The sequence below is a fragment of the Phalaenopsis equestris genome, unplaced genomic scaffold (assembly GCF_001263595.1).
Source record: "Phalaenopsis equestris unplaced genomic scaffold, ASM126359v1 Scaffold000002, whole genome shotgun sequence".
Lineage (NCBI taxonomy): Eukaryota > Viridiplantae > Streptophyta > Magnoliopsida > Asparagales > Orchidaceae > Phalaenopsis > Phalaenopsis equestris.
This window is the reverse complement of record NW_018164444.1, coordinates 22743307-22762634: the sequence shown is the minus strand read 5'-3', so window position 1 is coordinate 22762634 and position 19328 is coordinate 22743307. Positions and strand designations below refer to the sequence as shown.

Genomic DNA, 19328 nt, shown 5'->3' with positions numbered 1-19328 from the left:
ACCTATAAGTTGTTTTGAGTGTTTCTAAAAACATGTTAATTTATTTTTATAAACAAAAAAATAAAAACATATAACAAAATACAGAAACAAACATTTTCTTAGAAATAATAAAAAAACAAAAGTACAAAATTAATCCCAGCAAGCCCTTAGAAATTTAAAAATTAGATTGAAAGTATCTTGCATAAGCTTTTAATATGAGCACACAAAAATGGAAATTTCACAAAAAAACAAAGATCACCTTGGCTACAAACATCGACTTCAAACTGAGCTTATCAATGAACGTGTTAGCGATGTCAGGAGTGGGCGATCGTGAAGCAATTGCCATTTCTATTCCTCTCTCCTGAAATGCATGTATGATGCCCTTAGCTTGTGGGTATAAAGATGGCATTTCCCTTTTCGAGCGCATTTCACTGTAAACAGTTGAAAAAAATAAAGCTAAACCTTGAAAACAAATTCCAATTAGTCAATATTTGGTTTAACATAAATTTCAAAATAATACAAACTATTTCCAAATCCATATTGATAAATTTAAAGGAACAAAAACTACAAGGATAAGGCAACAACTCCAAATCAAGGTCTCTTGACAACTTATGACGAGCCATAAATAGAAATACCAGAATAGCAAAAATCCTTTCCTTTAAGGCAATTCTTAGTCTATGGCATGCTATTTCAGTTTTGGTAATATGAAAATCAGTGCCTAGATGTGCCAAATAGAAAGAGAGTAACACAGAACTAAACAAGCGCCAAAAGACATCAAGCCATATCCAGGGAAGTTTAAAATAGCCCTTAGAATTTATAAATTTAAAAATAAACTATTTTGGTGAGCTTAATTTAAATCTAACGGACCTTCAACAGCTAGAGGGAATGCTAGCATCCAATCAACTTTTCTTTTACTTCCTATTAACATGTTTTTTTATGCCAATGGAAGACAAGTTAGAACGAACAAGCTCTACTCTTTTGTTAAAATAAGCCAAATAACCATAAATCTAAAATATACACGGAAGAAAGCTGCCCCATCATACCATTACAGAGCAATTAATTTTTTAAAGCAACTTAAAACATGTTAGAAGTTATATTAGGAAATAATTTATTCATGTCCGAAGTTATGAGGAATAAATTATTTATTTAGATTATGAGTTATTTCCTTTCCTATTTTATATTTATTTCCTTGCATTGGGCTTATTCCATTTCCTATTTTAGACTTTCCTATTTTATGTTGTTTTCTTCATCTCCAAAATAATTAATATGAATTGATTAATTCGAGATCTTAGTTGATATATCTTTTTTTTTCATATTATTTCTTTTTTATTGTCTTTCCTATTCTAGGATTCATGTAAGGGTTATTTATACCTCCTTTCATATCAATGACAATATTAAGCATTATTCTGAATTTCAACATGATATCAGAACTTTGAAACAAACCCTAGAGTCTCCTACTATCGAAAACTTCATATTCACTGCAGGTAGCAATCTTTTTCGTGTTGCAGACCCTTCTTCTACCTCCTCTTTTCAGTTTTTTCCCCGGAAACTTCCTACTCCCTGCAGCCAGAACGCTCTCCTTACAGGTCCCTAGCCATCGAAACTCCTTCCTGTGAGAACTAGCCACCGGAACTCTCCTTGTTTATTTATCTAGAGCTAATACTACAAACGTAGTTGAGGAGAATTTTCATTCGGAGTCCAGTCGAAACCACTTCCGAATCATCCATAAATGGTCGTCGTTAATTTTTGCATTTGATTGCCAAATGCCGATGGAGCAAATGACAGGTCACTGCCTCGTGTCAATTTTTGTGTTTGTTGCGATAAACATCTCCATTGTCACTACAACTTCATGTCCGCTTTCTAACCCAATAGTCCGCAACTGCCCCCATCTAACATGACTGCTAACAGGGCACCTTTCGACGTTTATGGGTGAGCTTTCACAGCTTAAAGTTTTTTACTTGTTGTTCCATTGTCTGTCAGGTGTGATTCCTGGTGATATTTGGTTGTTGAAGAGCCTTGAGATTCTCGACCTCGAAGCGAATCTCCTCTCTGGCTATCTACCTCAGCAGTTTCCTCATGATTTGTGTTCTGAACCTGGGGTTCAACCATCATATGTGAGATTCGACCGTTCCTCTCGAACCATATTCATTTGGAAACCCTAAACCTCTATAGCAACCATCTCAATGATACTATTCATGGATTTGTTGGCAATATGCATTTTTGCATGCTCTTTACCTCAACTATCTCAGCGGCCCCATCCCTCAAGAGATTGGCTTCGAGTGCATAAATCTTGAGCACCTGGACTTATTAGGACATCTTCTTACTGGCAGCATTCCCCATAGCCTTAGGAACTGTACCAAACTCTAATCTTTACTCTTGTTCTCCAACCTGCTTGATGATATTATAACTTAAGTTCTTGGCCTGCATAACAAGCTCCAGATTTTGGATGTTTCAAGGAACAACCTGAGCGGTCTTGTACCTTTTGAGCTTGGAAATTACGTTGCATTATCCATAAGTGTGTTATCACTCTCCTCCAAAATCTTTCCTGCAATAGACCTTCCTCGGAAGCTTTCCTACAGCAGGCTCTCTTCCAGAGTTTTTTCCTATATCAGGCCATCCTCCGGAGCTTTTTCTGCAACAGGACTTCAACCGGAATTCTTCTTGCAGCAAGCCCTACTCCAGAGCCTTCTTCAGCATCACGCCCTCCTCTGGAGCCTTCTCCTACATCAGACCCTCCTCTGAAGTCTTCTCCTTCATCAGACCCTCCTTCAGGCTTTTCCTGCATCAGACCCTCCTCTGGAGTTTTTCCCTACACAGCAGGTTCTCCATCGGAATTCTTCCCGCAGCAGGCCCTCCTCCAAAATTCTTCCCGCAGCAGACCCTCCTCCGAAATTGTTCCTGCATCAGGCCCTCCTCTGGAATTGTTCCTGTAGCAGACCCTCCTCTAGAGCTTCCCTTACAGCAGACCTCTTACAGCAGACCATTCTCTGGAGCTTTTTTTTATATTAGGCCCTCTTCTGAAGCTTTTTCCTGCAACGGACCTTCCTCCGTAGTCTTTCCTGCAGTAGGCCCTCCTCCGAAGCCTTTCCTGCAGGAAAGACTTCGTGCAGCAGGCCCTCCTACGAAGCCTTTCCAGGCCCTCTAAAGTTTTTCCTGCAACAAGCCCTCCTTCGGTACTTTTTCCTTTTTTTTTCTTTTCTTTTCAGGTCATACCTAGTGCCTTTTTTTTTGCAGGTTGTTTACTTCCTTGCAAACTCTCCTGCAGCATTATCTGTAGGAGTCTTTTATCTAACTACAAATATTGCATAAACTGCAGTCAAAGAGAATCACAGTCAATTAGAAGTTTATTTTTCCTGCAGTTTGTCTACTCTCCTGCAAATTCCTCTGCAAACTTCCTTGTAGAAGTCTTCCACCTACCTACATGCAGCCAAAGACAACTTTGGGTTGTCTACTTTCCTGAAAATTCATCTGCAGTATTACCAGTAGAAGTCTTATACCTACCTACAGACGCTACAAGAACTGCAATCAAAGACAGTTGTAGTACGAAATGAAGACTTCTTAGCTCTACTTCATCGGATCTCCCACGCACATTAGTTGATGTTTTCAAATCCAAGTTGAGCATGATTTTCAACAAGATTTCAACTTGAGAGGGAGTGTTGGAAGTCATATTAGGAAATAATTTATTCTTGTGAGAAGTTATGAAAAATAAATTAATTTCTTAGATTATGAGTTGTTACTTTTTCTATTTTATATTTATTTTTAGATTGGAATTATCATTTATTCCTATTTATTCAATTTCCTATGATTTTGGGTGTATTACTATATCTGGATGTACAATAATTACCTCTTTAAGTTTTCAATTATTATAATTTTTTTATAATTATCCTATTAGCTCTTTCATTGATATTCAATTAATTAATCTTAAACATTGGTCTCTGATACCACTTTTTTCATGACCCGACCTGAGCTCGGAATTAACCAAGGCAGGAACAGATGGTCGAACAGGTGAATTAAATTTTCATATTAACTCACACTTTACAGATGAAAGTACTTCAAATTAAATTAAAATGAGGTAATTATAAATTAAACTGTTTTGTTTTAATTTTTAGTGGTTTTTTCAATAGTTAAATTGTTAGTTAATATAGAAAATTTAATTCACCCATCCGACCGTTTGTTCTAGCCTTAGTTAATTCCAAGCCCCGGGTCAGGTTGTGACATCAAACACTAGTCAACTAAAATTATACCCAGTTAAAGCCAGTCAACCTAATCAAATGCATGTTGATCAAGGTGGACCCCAAACAGCCCTAGGCAATTCTCAATCAACAAGTTTAACCCATAAATCAACTCAAATTCATCATAACTTAGGGTGCTCTAGTCACTTATTGTGCCTGAGTTATATGTTCATGGTGAAGTCCTAAAGATAGTGGTGTCCAAGACATCATAGAAGATGATTGCGTAAACCAACACTTCAAACCATACAAATTTTTCAGCCAAAACTGTATGTATAGCTATCTTTTACTAAATGAGCTCAGGTGCAACAAACCTCCCATCACACACACATTAAGAGATCTCATCATTATCAATTTCATCCGGTAAATGCCTAAATCCAAAATTTCAACCAGACAAAGCTCTTTTTTAATCCAACTTCGGATTCTTTTAACCCACTTACTCCCCACCTTCAAACTCCTTGACTGAAATAATGAATAAGGGGATCAATAATATATCCATTAAATTAAGATAGAGGCCCCCATCCCTTGAATATCAAACTTATCCATACAAACCTCAAAGACTTTCTAACTCTGCCCTACAAATCCCACAATATTGATGATTTGGAGAAGAAGATCCAATTTTCATAGGGAAGCTCCCTAAACTCATCAAATTCACATTGACATAGCTTGGTCCTTCTATAAGTTCATGGCATAGCCTGATTAAAAGTAGCTTCTATATGCCCTTTGGTGTGGGATCTTTCAAGCTTATAATAAGGAGCATATAGAGCATGTCTGATGGAGTTTCATGAGGTCAATCAAAAAAGGAAAGAGATTAAAGTTCCAAAGAAAGAAGGTTTAGAACTTACTATATTTGTGAAGGAAAGTTTAGGATAGTCTAATTGAGTCAACTGCGGATTGAAAGACTCCAATTTATAGAGGAGGATTTGTTGTAGACGGAAGGATATTTACGTTAAGTTGATAGAGATGAAGGAGATTTGGATTAAATGTGGAGGAAATACTTGAAATTTGGTGGTGTAAGTTCTGCTTTTAAGGAGATATTGGACTATAAGCTTTCAAAATGAGAGCATAGCAGATTTGAATTGACTAATCTCAGATTTTTGTTTATTTTGTTGGTTTGTAGTGGGAATTTGAAGATAGAGGCCTCAAAAGAGTACTACAAATGTTAAGACTGCGCTAATAAGCAAACAATCGCAAAAAATAGATCAGAAGTAAGAGAGGGACATTCAAAATACAGAGATTGGAAGAGAGTTTAGGAGATTAATCATCATAGTAAAACATGTTAAATCCAAAGAAATGCTAACTAGAACATGGACATGTGGTTTCTAAACAAATGTCTAAATTTTATAGATTCCGAAAAGGTTTGATAAGGAATTTCATCAAAATAATGAGCACCTATGTTAGGAGGAATCAAAAGTTCGCTTACTATCATTAATAACCTCCAAGACAATCCTGCAGCACCCCTTCTATAGAATATAGTTCTTAATACATATTAAAAATATTTAGACTAACATACTTATTGCATATGCAATACCACGAAACATAATTTAAACATGTGTAAAAACTAAATAGACTCATGGCACTGCTTAATATAAAAAAAGATCATAACATCTGACATAGTTTTAAACTTCTAAATATGAGATTGCATCCTTCTCCATATTATTAGCACTCGCCTAATAATATCAAAAGTTTATTCACTATCATTATATATCCCAAATACAATCCTAAAGCAACCTTTCTATAGAATATAGTTCTTAATACATATTAAAAATATTTAGACTAATATACTTATTGCATATGTAACACCATGAAACATAATTTAAACATGTGTAAGAACTAAATGGACACATGACAATGTCAATATGAAAAGATCAAAAGATCATAACATCTGCCATTAGTTTTAAAACTTCTAAATATGAGGTTGCATCCTTCTAAAAATTATTAGTGCACGCCTAATCATGTCCCCTCCCACAATGTCTACCATATGCATAATTTTATCCCATTGTTTAAACCAATAAATAATTAATCCATTGGTAGTATTATGCATTTCTCAAATGCATCACAATTAATTGCTCCACAATTTCTTTGAACAAAGGATGCAAGAAGCTAATAACATTTAACTACTAAACATGATAACCTAACTTCTCTACAGTTCAACTCCATAATTTTAACCTATTGCTTGTTTTAGCTCTTAATACGTCATTTTTCCCGTTCACGCATATAGGTATTATTGGATCCAAATTTATCCGTGAATCACACCCAAAGAATAGAGTGTGAGACAAAAGAGAGAGAGAGAGAGAGAGAGCGAAGCACAGTAAATTTTAGCTCTTAATACATCATTTTTCCCGTTCACGCATATTGGTATTATTGGATCCAAATTTATCCGTGAATCACCCAAAGAATAGAGTGTGAGACAAGAGAGAGAGAGAGAGAGAGAGAGCGAAGCACAGTAATGAAAAGTAATATAATTTGTTGATTAGTCTTCTCTAAGAAAATGATCCCCTATTAATAGATGAGAGAGGTGCACTGCATGAAGTTACGTATTCACCTCTGTTTTAATGAGGGCATTATAAGATATTTCAAGTATTTTATATTTATAGGTCTTTGGTTTGGTCACATATGACTCCATTGACTGGAGTTAGTCGGTCCTAGTTCGACAAGACCGGCTCATTCGACTTTGCTTAATTGGGATGATCGGTCGGCCTTTGATGGTCTTCGAGCCCGCAAAGCTCGATTCAATTTGGCTTTGTCGGTCATCTCTGTTGGTCGGATTATCGACTGTTGATCCTTGGATGAGGAACTCCTATCGATAGAATAAAGCTAAGCCATCAGTTAGATGATGAATCACCATAATTCGACAGATAGCTTACTCCTCGATGAGACGATCATTGGGAAATGCTTAATGTGGTTATGTGATGATTAGCTCTTAATATGCCATTTTTCCCATTTGCACTGATTGGTATTATTGGATCCAAAAATGTTTGTGAATCACACCCAAATAATAGAGTGCGAGACGAGAAAGAGAGAGAGACAAAGAGAATGATGCAAAGTAATGAACAGTAATATGAATTACTAATTAGTCCTTTCTGAGAAAATGATCTCTTATTTACAGATGAGAGGGGTATAATTCATGAAATTATATATTCACCACTGCTTTAATGAAAGCGTTACAGGATATTTCAAGTATTTTATATATATAGGAATTTGGTTCGGTCACATATGACTCGGTTGAGTGGAGTTAGTCAGTCCTGATTCGGCGAACCTGCTCGTTCAACTTTGCTTAATCAGGATGACCGGTCAGCCTTTGATGGTCTTTGAGTCGGCGAAGCTCGACTCAATCGATTTGGCTTTGTCAGTCGGCTATGCTGATTGGATTGTCGACTATTGATCCTTAGATAGGGAACTCTTATCGATAGAACAACACTAGGCTATCGGGTAGAGGATGAATCACCGTAATTTGACAAATAGCTTACTCATCTATGAGACGATCATTTGGGGGGTATTTTCTTCTGGCAAGACAATTGGCCCAGGATTAGAGATATAGATTCCTTAATTAACTCTCATTCTACTGCAGCGATCAAGGTCTCTAAATTTATAACTAATGGTAATTGGAACCTTAACCTTTTATTTGATGTGGTTCCTGAACCGATTTTAAATCAAAAAAATCAAATTAAGATTTGTCAAGAATTTCCTGACAAAATTTTATTTAATTTGTCTACTAATGGAGAATTTTCTTTAAAAGCTGCTTGGGATTTGATAAGGGTGAAAAGGCCCGTTATTAAATTGTTATCCTTCTTTTGGAATAATGTTATTTTTACTACAAACTCTCTATTATACTGGAAAATAGCTAAGGGATATCTACCTGTCGACACTTTAGTCCAAAAGAGGGTTATCCAAATTGCTTCCAAATGCCAATGCTCCCATTATATAGAAGATTTGGATCACCTCTTTGTCCAAAGTCCTATTGCTGCTAGTCTTTGGGGCTGAATGGATAGTATTTTTATAACCAATATCTATGACAAGCATATATCTTTACAGGTTTTAATCCAACATTGGTTGTCTCATTATAGCATCTTTTCTAAACATCATATTGTGATTCTCTCTCTTATTCTTGGGTTCCTTTGGATAGCCAGGAATAACTCTAAACATGATAATTTTAAAATGAATTATCATGAATTAATTTGCAATATTAGCAATAGAATCAAATTGCTAATATTAGCAATAGAATCAAATTGCTATTCAAGGCAGATAGTAGCTGAGATCAATTGTTTACTATCGTTAAATGGGGCTTGCGTCCTATTAGTTGGATTAAATCCAATATTGATGGTTCTCTGAATACTTCATCTTCTGGTTTTGGTGGTTTACTTCGAGATCATTGAGGAAATGTCATTGTTGCATTTGACCGGTGATCAAAATTTCTGCTATTTATGCAGAACTTTTTGCCATGAAACAACCTAGAGCGTATTATCTCTATGTGGTTTTTATACATTTGGTTTGAACTTGATGCCTCGCTTGCTATAAAGTTGGTTACTTCTTATCATGTGGGGAATAATTATAATTGTTTGATTTTTTTTCTCCTTCGAGACATTCATGGCTTATTGCAAAGGGTGAATTATAAAATTTCTCATATTTACTAGGAAGGTAATGCATGCACTGAATGGTTGGAAAAAAAGGGTGCTCTTATAGATAATGTTGTTTTTTTTATAGGGCAATGAAATTCATAGAGAGCTTAAAGGTCTTATATTATTCAAAAAAGCTGGCTTGCCTTACATAAGAAAACTTTAAGTATACTCTCCAAGCTGGTTATCTTGGTAGGGTAATATCTAATTTATACTTTCCAAGCTGGTTATCTTGGTAGGGTAATATCTAATTTTGTTTATTTGGTCCTGGGTATGAGAAGTGTTTTTTTGCTTTTTATTCTTTGGACTTACGCCCTTCGACCTTTACGCTTTCCAGTTTTTGCTTAGCATTAATAATGAAATCAACTTTTATCAGTCTGTCTAATTTTGTTTTAATTACAATGTCTAGTTTATCCTTTGGTTGGCTGCATCATTATGTTGGAGTATAGACTGTGGATTTTTTATGTTGGTTTATGTGTGTTATTTCATGTTTTTCTTTTTTTATCTACCCTATGGATATTGATGCTTCTGTAGTCACTCTCTTTATCTTCGGATTTCTATCCTCTAGTTTACTCTTAATATCTAGAGCATTCTTCGAATGCTTATATTTAATTTTGGTATTGTCTCTTCTTTCTTTGTTTTGATTGTTTTGGTATTGAAACTTGGTCTTTGATTATTAGTTGGGACCTGCAGCCTTTTACTATTTCGTCGGTCCTTGTGTTGCTCTTTCATCTTTTCTAAGGATGGGCTCATGTTGTGCTGTCCTTCTTCTGTGGCTTGGTTTGTTTTCTTATATGAAGCCATGGCTAAAGCTTTTTCTCTGGAGTTGGTTGAAATTTTCTTACAATACCCCTACTCCCCTTTTGCTAATCACCGTGGGTTGTTCGGTGCAGCTTAGTTGGCTTGTTTATTTGGTGGGTTGACCTATTTTGATTCCAGGTTAGTGTAGCTCCTTGTGTGGTTTACTTGCCTCCATTTGGTATTCTTGGGGCAGTTTTTTGCTTCTTTTTTATCGCAAAATGCTGCCCCCGGATATCTAATGGTTTGTTCATTCTTGCTTTTTCTTGGTGGCTAGTTTCACTCCCGAAGGTTTGTTTTGGGTATGTGTTTCTTTTTATGTCTTCTTTCTAGGTTGTGGATTTAGTTTACTTTTATTCTTTATGTTATACTGCTGCCTAATTTTGCTTCTGATGCTCTCCAGGTTGGTTTTTTACAGGTTGCTATCCTTTCTTTAGTGCTTTTAGGGCTTGATTGTCCTATTTGCTTGCAGGTTATCGGTTTGCTCGCTTATCTTTCCATCAGGGATCTTCAAGCGCTAAGGTGGCTCATCTCTATTCTTCTTTAGATGGTTATATTTGATTTTCCTTTGCGTGAGTTGTATCACTGGATGAAGGATTCCCTAAGTTTTGTTTTCACGTGCATTATGTTATGCATGTAGTGGGGATCCTCCTGCCAATCCTTATGCTTTTTATTTTGATTAATAAAATTCCCTTCGAGATTCTCCCAAAAAAAAATGTGATGGTTAGCTCTTTGGCCCCAGGCAAGGAATCTAAAGGGCATATATGAGATAGCTAGTGATACTGAATGCTTTCTTGAGTCGGATTATAACAAGAGACGGATCAATATTCTCACTTGACTTGATGGACATTGACCTTTGGTCGGTAAGCCTTTAATCCGGACTTCGGGGGGTTGCATCTAGTTAGACAGGTCTTTTAGTATTTCAATGCTGAGCGCTTAGCCTTCTGATGCTGACCCTTACTCTTTTGTTGATGGATTTTTAGCCTTCCATTTGTGGTCCCTTGGTATTCCTTCTATCGACCCTCTTAATGGTACTGATCTATACTTTTTGACTGTTTAATTTCGTTGAAATTTGTGCAAACGTATATCTGATGCACATTTATCATCGACTATAGCAATGGAATACTTCTTATATAACTTGTTTTTGGTTATATGTATTCAAACAAACTTCAAAGATAAGTAGGACTTCTAAATTCCTGCCAACAGAAGGCAGAAATATCCTCTTCTTGGAGATGCTCACCAAGATCATATAGGAAATGCATCTCCAACAATTTCAATATATTGTCAATCATTAAAAATAATGATGAGCACTTTTTGATTTAAAAATCATCCTCAACTATTTAATTTTTTTATTAGCCTGAAGCCTATGAGTATCAATCAATAAACTCAAAACAATACTCATAGCTTCACAAAAAAAAATGGTTCTTACTAACATTGAACAATACCCACTCAAACTCACCCAGCTATGTAGCCTATTGGCAAATGTCAAAAACCGCCACAACAAAGGTGGCTCGAGCTTGATTGCCACTCCCATTCAATTCTCATTGCTTGCTGATTAGAAAATTTAAATAAAAAAAGATTAGTATATTTAAAATTTAAGAACAATAAGATTTACTGAGATTAAGTTAATTAGATTTCATCCATTTATGAAGAATGAATTGTAATCTCAAGCAATCTAGCTAAGGATGTCAAATCAGGTTCATGAGTCAAGAGCTTGAACCAAAATTGACCCAAAGTCTAACCCAAATCCGACCAACACAAATCATTTAATAAGTGCATAATATCTATTCATATCGAGAGCTTGAACCAAAATTGACCCAACCCAAAGATTAAATAGGTTGGAAAGTCTAACCCAAATCCGACCAACATAAATCATTTAATAAGTGCATAATATCTATTCATATCAAATTCGGTTCAATTTTGGGTCAATTTCAAGTCAAATTTAGATCAACGTCAGGTTGACAGTCAATTTTGTGCTTGCGGGTCAACATAAAGCCGACCAAAAAAAATTAAATGAGTTGAAATTATTGGCTTAAACCTGAAACTGACCCAAATTTAAGGTCAACCCAAACCCAGATTCTTTTTCGATCTGTTTGAGGTAGTTGTATCTTATTAAAAAACAGTTGTGAAGCTGCTGAAGAACAATCTGATCTTCAAAAAGCTGAGATGACTATTACAATTTTTTTAAAAAAAAATTCAAACCGTAGATAGAAAGTTGTCACCGCACCTACATATGACTGGTAGGAAAACGCAGATTTCAGTGACAGTTTTTTTGAAAAAACTATTAAAATATAATTTACCCAGACAAAACTGCGGTGCAACGCCATTTCCGCAACGCCGTCCCAAACAGACCCTTAGTCGAGTTCAATTCGAGTTAACATATTGGGCCAATTTACAACCCAACCTATTAGAGATATGGAAAGAATTATATAAACTAACTATTAGTCTTCAAAGCAATCACCGCATAATTAGAATTAACACAAAATAGTTACCTAATAAATAATAAGGCCAACAGGCATCAGTTAAATATTTATCAACATATTATGATTAAGCAAGAATTAATCAAAAATAAAATTGGGTATTTGGTGAATAGATCACCAAATCGTGCGCAATAAGTGATAACAATACCAACAACAAATGCCAAGAAAATTCACAAGAATAGAAATATATTTGCAGGAAAACATCGATCGATATCGATTACTATTAGAAAACAACTCAAGCTAGAAAAAAAGGAGCTCTGCACCAAGCCAAAATAAAGCACAAGAGACAAAGATCGATTAGAATCGACAAAGAGGATGGCCGCATACCAGTAAAAAGGCCAAAGGGTGTAATCAAGATCGAAGACGACCAAGCTCGGGAGAACTTCGAAGAGGCTAATGATACGCAGAGCCTCGTCTTTAACCATCTCGCCCTCCATTTCTTTACCTCTCTTCAGACGACAACAACCACAATGAGGATGAGCAGCTGGTGTGTCGTCGCGGGGATCGATCGGACGACGTAAGATCTAGACGAATGGTTCCGCTTTTCTTCTTTTTGCTTCAGGTTGAAATCATTTCTTGACCATAATTAAGATAAGTGGGATTTGGGAGACAGGAATGATATTAACATACGAAAAAAAACGCTTCTTGAGAGATGAGCGAGTATCGCGAGGTTCCTCCAAGGCTCCCTTAGAGTTTTGGGAAATCTCTTCGATCTCCTTGGAAGCGTCTAATTTTCTTACTCCTGCGGTCTTCTCATTTGTTTCTCGTTCATATGGTCATTTGTCTTTCTGGTTCAACTTCTGAATCCAGATTCAAAAAATTTGTATTACGTTAGACCCAAATGATATTTAGGAATATTCTAACGCATTTAATTTTCTTAGTCAGTTTTGGGTTTTTTCGTCAACCTGAATTGACTCGCTAACTCTAAATTAATTTGAAATTTACCAGCCAACTCGAAATTGGGCAGAAATTGATCTGATTTTAGCTCATATTGATGTTATTCCTCATGTTAAATGGATTATATGAGCCAGGTTTGAGTTGGCAGGTTGAAGGCGGGTTAGACATATTCGGGTCATGTTAGTTTCGAGTAAGGCCTGAACTCAACCTGTGGGCCCGAATTAACACTCATATTTCTTCCCCACCCTCCTATCCTTTAAATTGTTTATATCTTTGGACCCAGACCATCCTAAACTGGAAAGGTCTACCTCTTCTCATACCCCTAATCCTACGAACTTCAATCTTTTATCTTTTGTGCTGATGGGAAAGTCTCGTTCTCGTATGAAGAAGTGGAAAATTGTTCAATGCAGTAGGATTTTGTGCTTGTTGATTATGCCTTGGGAAAGCGTCTTTAATATGGGAATCTTTCTCAAACCATCTAAAAAAATATGCAGATTGAAAGAAAAACATGGAGCTCGTCTCTCTAAGTGAGTGTTTTTTTTTTTTTTTTTATTAAGTGATAAGAAAATGAGTCTTTCAGGAGTACCCTATTTTGAAAACCATTTTTTTTAAGCAATGAACTTATGATTTTAAACCCATTAAAGAAGACTTCTATGAGATTCCTATTTGAGTGGAATTCTCTAACCTTTCTCTTTGTTGCTAGTTGGAGAACGGTATATCTAAAATTGTGAGCAAAATTGTTATTCCTCCTATGGTGGACCCTCTTACAGCCAAAGACTCTCGTCTTACTTTTGCTAAAGTCAATATATAAATTAATGTTGATTCAGTTCTTTCTGATTCTATCATCATCAATGGTATCAATGGTAAGGAGAGAGATATAATTCAAGAAGCTATTTATGAATAAAAACTTGAGAGGAGAGAGATAATTCAAGAAGCTATTTATGAATAAAAACTTGAGGAATGTAAAGTTTGCTCTTCCTTTGCTCATGCTGCTTCTTCTTGTATTAAATCACTAAACTATAAACCTCTAACTATAGCTCCTTCACGTGGCAAAAATTCTAGTGGGAATAGTTATGATAAAAAAACCAAAAAGAAAAGACAATATGTCATTTGTTCCTTCCATTATTGTGTATATCTCTCAAGATCATTATCCTTTTTTTTCTCATGTTATGCCTCCTGATTTAAACATATCAGCATGTACTCACTTATTAATTGTCGAATCTTCTTCTGGTTCTCCTTCTCAGTTGATTAATTAAGGAGAATCTGATCAGAAAATTACGACATATTTGCCTCAAGTTTCTGAAAAAGCTCAGCTTACTTCTCTCTTATTTAAAAATGCTGATGTTAATCCCTCATTTAACAAGGCTATTACTAAGCCTACCTTTGTTTTGCCTTTATCGTTGGAAAGTCAGTGGTTAGGCAAATGGGAAATTCATCTTAACTTCCTAAGTTAGTCATCTTTTTTCTAAATATTGTGACCTAGAATATTTGAGGACTACTTAGTGATTCTAGTATCATTGATTGTATACTAATGCACTAAAACTTATCGTGGAGTAATTCAGTCGTACGCAACAAGTATTTGTATCAATCTAATATGAGGAGTTGGATTAGATTAAAAATGAGTATTCCTTAATAAACTATTGTAATACTTTTAAACATCATATAATGCTTATCAATATAATCTAACTCCTCATATTTACATTTCAATTTCATGTAGGTAATCTTTTTCGTGGGAAGTAATTTAATAAAAACTTATAATTTAGATAATCTCAACCCATGATGGATCCACAAGATAATGATTTCATGTAGCTTTTAGCCCAACCTTTTAATAAGAACGGTAAATATAATCAAATTACAAAATTTAAAGCTTCATTATATTTTAAAATATAAGATATGCAATATCCTGAGCCAAATCATTTTATTTCTAAATGCAGTCAAGTGTTTGTAGCCAATTGCCCTGAGTTGTATGACGGAAGGTCAAGTACCTAAGTCTTCATGCATCGACAATTCAATTGGAAGTTGAATTCTCTAAGACCCCAAATCGTGGTTGAGGCGGGGTTATTAAAATCAAAGTATTCACATCTAGAGGCCTAGGATATGATGCTCCTAAATATGTCATTTTATAAATAGAAGAAATTGAGCATAAACAATGAACTTTTTTTATCTCTAATTGGGGAATCTGTTACTTGGTCCTTGATCTATTTTGCTCGTCCTCATCTAGATTCTTCTCCCATGGATCAACATATTTTTCTCTCTTTTTGTTCATGTTTTATTCCTTTTATATGAGTCAAGGAAAGATTTCGGTTCAGTACTCTTAAAAGGTGTAGTGAGCATGAATCTTGCACAAATAATAAGAGGATCCAAACAAGGACAACAATTGAATCACCCCAATGTTGTAGATAAAATGAAATTTAACCAGCACTCAGCTCCTAGCGCTCAATCTCTAGCACTCGACCTATGAATTTAACTTAGGACACCAAGCTTTCAAAGTTTGGCCTTTAGTGCACTGCCTCTAATGCTCGTCCTCTTATGCTCGACCAATGATATTCAACATATAGTGCTCAGTCTATGGAATTTGAACTATGATGCTAGGCTTTCAATGCTCAACCATGAGAGTCCAACCTCTAGTGAACAAACTATAACATTTAGCCACCAAGATGTTTTACTATATGTAAAAATAAGTTTAATATTTAGAATGTATTTAGGTCAATGTTTCTTTGCTTTTTTTCTAATGTTACTTTTTTCTTTAAAATTTTCAAGTAATTTTAGTGTCTAAAATTATTAAAATATGTGAATTTTATTAAATTTAATCACATAAACTACTCTAAGCCATCCCATAAGAATACAAACACCTAAGCCATCACATAAGCATGCACACACCTAAACCATCACATAAACATGCATATTATCCTAAGTACATGGACTAACTCATATAATACATTTAAAACATCATGTGAAGCCAAGAATGTAAAACAAAGATTTTAATTCACATTGAACATTTGTAAACATCATGGGAAACTTAAGAAGTCTAAACATGTATGCTAATTCACATAAAACATGTATAAAAATCATGTGAAATTTAAAAGTATAAATATTGATGCTAACTCACATAGATCGTGTATAAATGCCCTATGAAACCTGAAAAGCTTAAAGATGGGTGTTAATTCACATAGAACATGTATAGACATCATAAAAAACTTATAAGTCTAAACATGACTTTATGTAATAACACATTTATGAAATCCTTTTCTTTTGATGAATTAAAACATATGGAAAAGGTTTGGGTTTTCGTAATGAAAAGAAGGAGAACGAGAAGAACGGGGTTAGCTTGGTGGTGAAGGTGACAAATAAGAGGAGAGGAAATACTAAGGCTCAACCAAGTGAGAAAGAGAGAGAGAGTTTGTGTGTGTCTGGGTGTGTGTTTGTGTGTATTGGCCACGAAAAAGATGAAGGGGAGGGGGGGTGTGTTTTGTCAAGGGGAGAAGAAGGTGCGAGTGATTATTTGTGTGTGTATTTCAACCATAAAGAGAAGAAAGTATGTGTGTGCATGTATTTCATTTATGGAGAGAAGAAGGTATGAGTGTGTATGTGTGTGAGTATTTCACCCATGAGCAGAAGAAGTTATTGAGTGTGAGTGTGTATTTCAGCATTGGGAGAAGAAAGTAAGTCTCTCTCTCTCTCTCTCTCTCTCTTCGCGCGTGCTTGTTTGTGTGTGTGTGTGTGTTGTGTGTGTATTTTGGCATGGGGAGAAGAAGGTATGAGTGTGTGTGTGTTTTGGCCATGGAGTGAAGAAGGGTAAGAAGAGAGTAAGGATAGTGTTTCAACCATGAAGTGGAGAGAGAAGAAGAAGAAGAGTAAGGTTATGGTTTTGACTATGGTGTGGAGAGAGAGAATAAGAAAAGAAATGCTAGGGTTTTGGCCATGGATTGGAGAGAGAGGAGAAGAAGAGTAAGGCTAAGGTTTCAACCATGGAGTGGAGAGAGAGAAGAAGAAGAGTGAGACTAGGGTTTCAACCATGGAGTGGAGAGAGAGAAGAAGAAGAGTGAAACTAGGAAATTCACATCTTACTTTCACAAAACCATTTTTGAATTCATTAAAAAAAAACATTAAACTTAATGAATTAAACGAATGATGGAAGAAAGTATATCTTTCTTATATTAAAGCCCTTTATTTACATGCTTGAATGAAGTAGAATCCCTTTGCTTTCCTTGGTGAAGAGAGGGGAAGAGGATGATTGGTTTTTGGTTAAGGAAGGAGGAAGAAAGGAGAGGAGGGAGAAGAAGAAGACAGTTCAACAAAGGGAGGAAGAAGAAAAAAAGGGGAGAGAGAGAGAGAGAGTGGGGGAGGGAGAGAGGAGAGCTTGGTTAAGGGAGGAATGAATTGGAATGAGGGAGGCTTTAGTATAAAGTGGGGGAATAAAGAATAAATAAAGGGGGAAATTTTGATAATTTGGAGGTTGGGGTGGGAAGTGTTTTAGTTAGTTGAATTTCATGTTTTTAACAAATTCTTACCTCAATTTGGGTTTGACATTGACTTAAGTTTAATTTGGGGTGTTGTCATGATTATTATTATGATTATTGTTATGAATCATAATTATTGTTTGAATTACTGTTTCTTTGATGGGACCCAAATGAAGTCTAACCTGGGCACAAAGAGGCTCATTTGAAAAGTTTAAATAATCCGGACGCACTCGGACATGCGTTTCAAAAAATAATGTTTTGATGAAGAAAATTTATGTAAGTGTAATTTTCATGTATAAAAATTTAAAGTGAAAAAATTTTATGTAAGAACCGTGATCGATCATCACAAAATTTATTTGCGTGCTTTACATATGTTATAATAAAGTTTAACCATTAAGATGACCTATAGAGAAAATAACAATTTTAGGGTGCATTTGAATTAAGTTGATTTTTCGTTTAAATTTAGGGTCGATTAAAGTTGGCTATATTTGATTTCCATTTTAATTTAGCTAATTTCAATTGTCATTCACTTAGATTTTTCATTGAAATTTGAATTATAGTTAACTCAAAATTTAGTTTAATTAGAGTTCAAGTGCTGACTGATCAAAGTTCAGTTCAGTCATCCCTTGGGAAGAGTTAACAAAAAAAGTTAGGTAAAAAAAAACTAGGCCGATTGATATTTTATGTAGAATGAATGTTAGGACATTTTTTTAGCATAATGCATTTTTTTTCCAGGGACCATGTTTAATGAGAAAATAAATCATAAAATTAAACTAGATGACCTTACCACTTGTGCCCTATGAGCGTGCTCTATTAAGATAGAGGGCTTAACGCTTATTGATGCTAAATAAGCTAGTGTGACTTAATATGTTGCGTGCTAGTATGTCTTTTTTTACTGACTTGTATATTGTAGATTTTAATTAGGATTTTTATTTTAAATTGATTCATAAAAATAGGTTAGGGCCAATGAGATTAGGATGAGGAAGAATAAACCACTACTAGGGGACATTTTACGATACCTGTAGGATCTTAATCACCAAGAATGAACTTGAAGGACCAAACTAAAGATGGAGGATGGCAATGCACCACAATAATTTCCCTAATTTTAGGATTTACTTGATGTATATGAAAAAGCTCAATTGCATACCTTTTCTTTTCTTATATGGGGTGCTTTGCCTCGTATTTTGTTTACTTTGGATAACACATTAAAACTACCTACTTTTCTTCTATGTTTATTTTGTGATTGTATGCCTAAGATAGCCTAATCATTTTTTAGGTTCTTAAGATAAGAAAATATTTTCTAACCAACCTAACAAATTAAATTTTAAAAATAACATAAAAATAAAAAAGTCAAAGCCCCTAGCTCAAATGAAAAATAAAATCAATTAAAAATTATATGCACACCTTCTGGCTCATTTTTATATTTTTTGAAATTAATTCATTGCACAAAAATGGAGGATCTCACTAGTGAGGATCACAACGATTGTTATCTGTCATACATCAATTAGCCTAAAAATTTTACTTTACGCACATGTGAATTTATGTATAAATTACATAGACATAGCCTCAATCTCAAAATCATTCATTTCTAAAAATTAATAAAATTTAAAATGTAAAATACCACGATAACTAAGTGCCTATGTACTCCGACTGTTCGATCTAAGGATAGAGTCCTAAGTCCAACACATTTCTCCTAATTAATAACAACTTATCCACTCTGCTTGTTCACGTGACTTGAATTCAATGTTTCAAAGCGTTAGTGATGTTAATTGACAAACATCTCAAGACATTATCATAAGCTAATAAGAGTCAAACTATATTTCACTCCTCAGTTTGAGTGAAGTTCACAAGTCTCACTTTTATCTCTTA

The 19328-nt window shown here is 35.0% G+C and overlaps 1 protein-coding gene across 1 annotated transcript; it reads right to left on the bottom strand.

Annotated features, from left to right (window-relative positions):
* Positions 1-238: 238 nt before the first annotated feature.
* Positions 239-12920, bottom strand: LOC110030181 (magnesium-dependent phosphatase 1; the record flags this gene model as incomplete). The annotated part of the gene is given in 2 exon segments (XM_020732782.1): positions 239-410; positions 12430-12920. Coding segments are annotated over 2 exon segments (282 nt in total), but the record flags the coding sequence as incomplete, so codon positions are not given.
* Positions 12921-19328: the final 6408 nt, after the last annotated feature.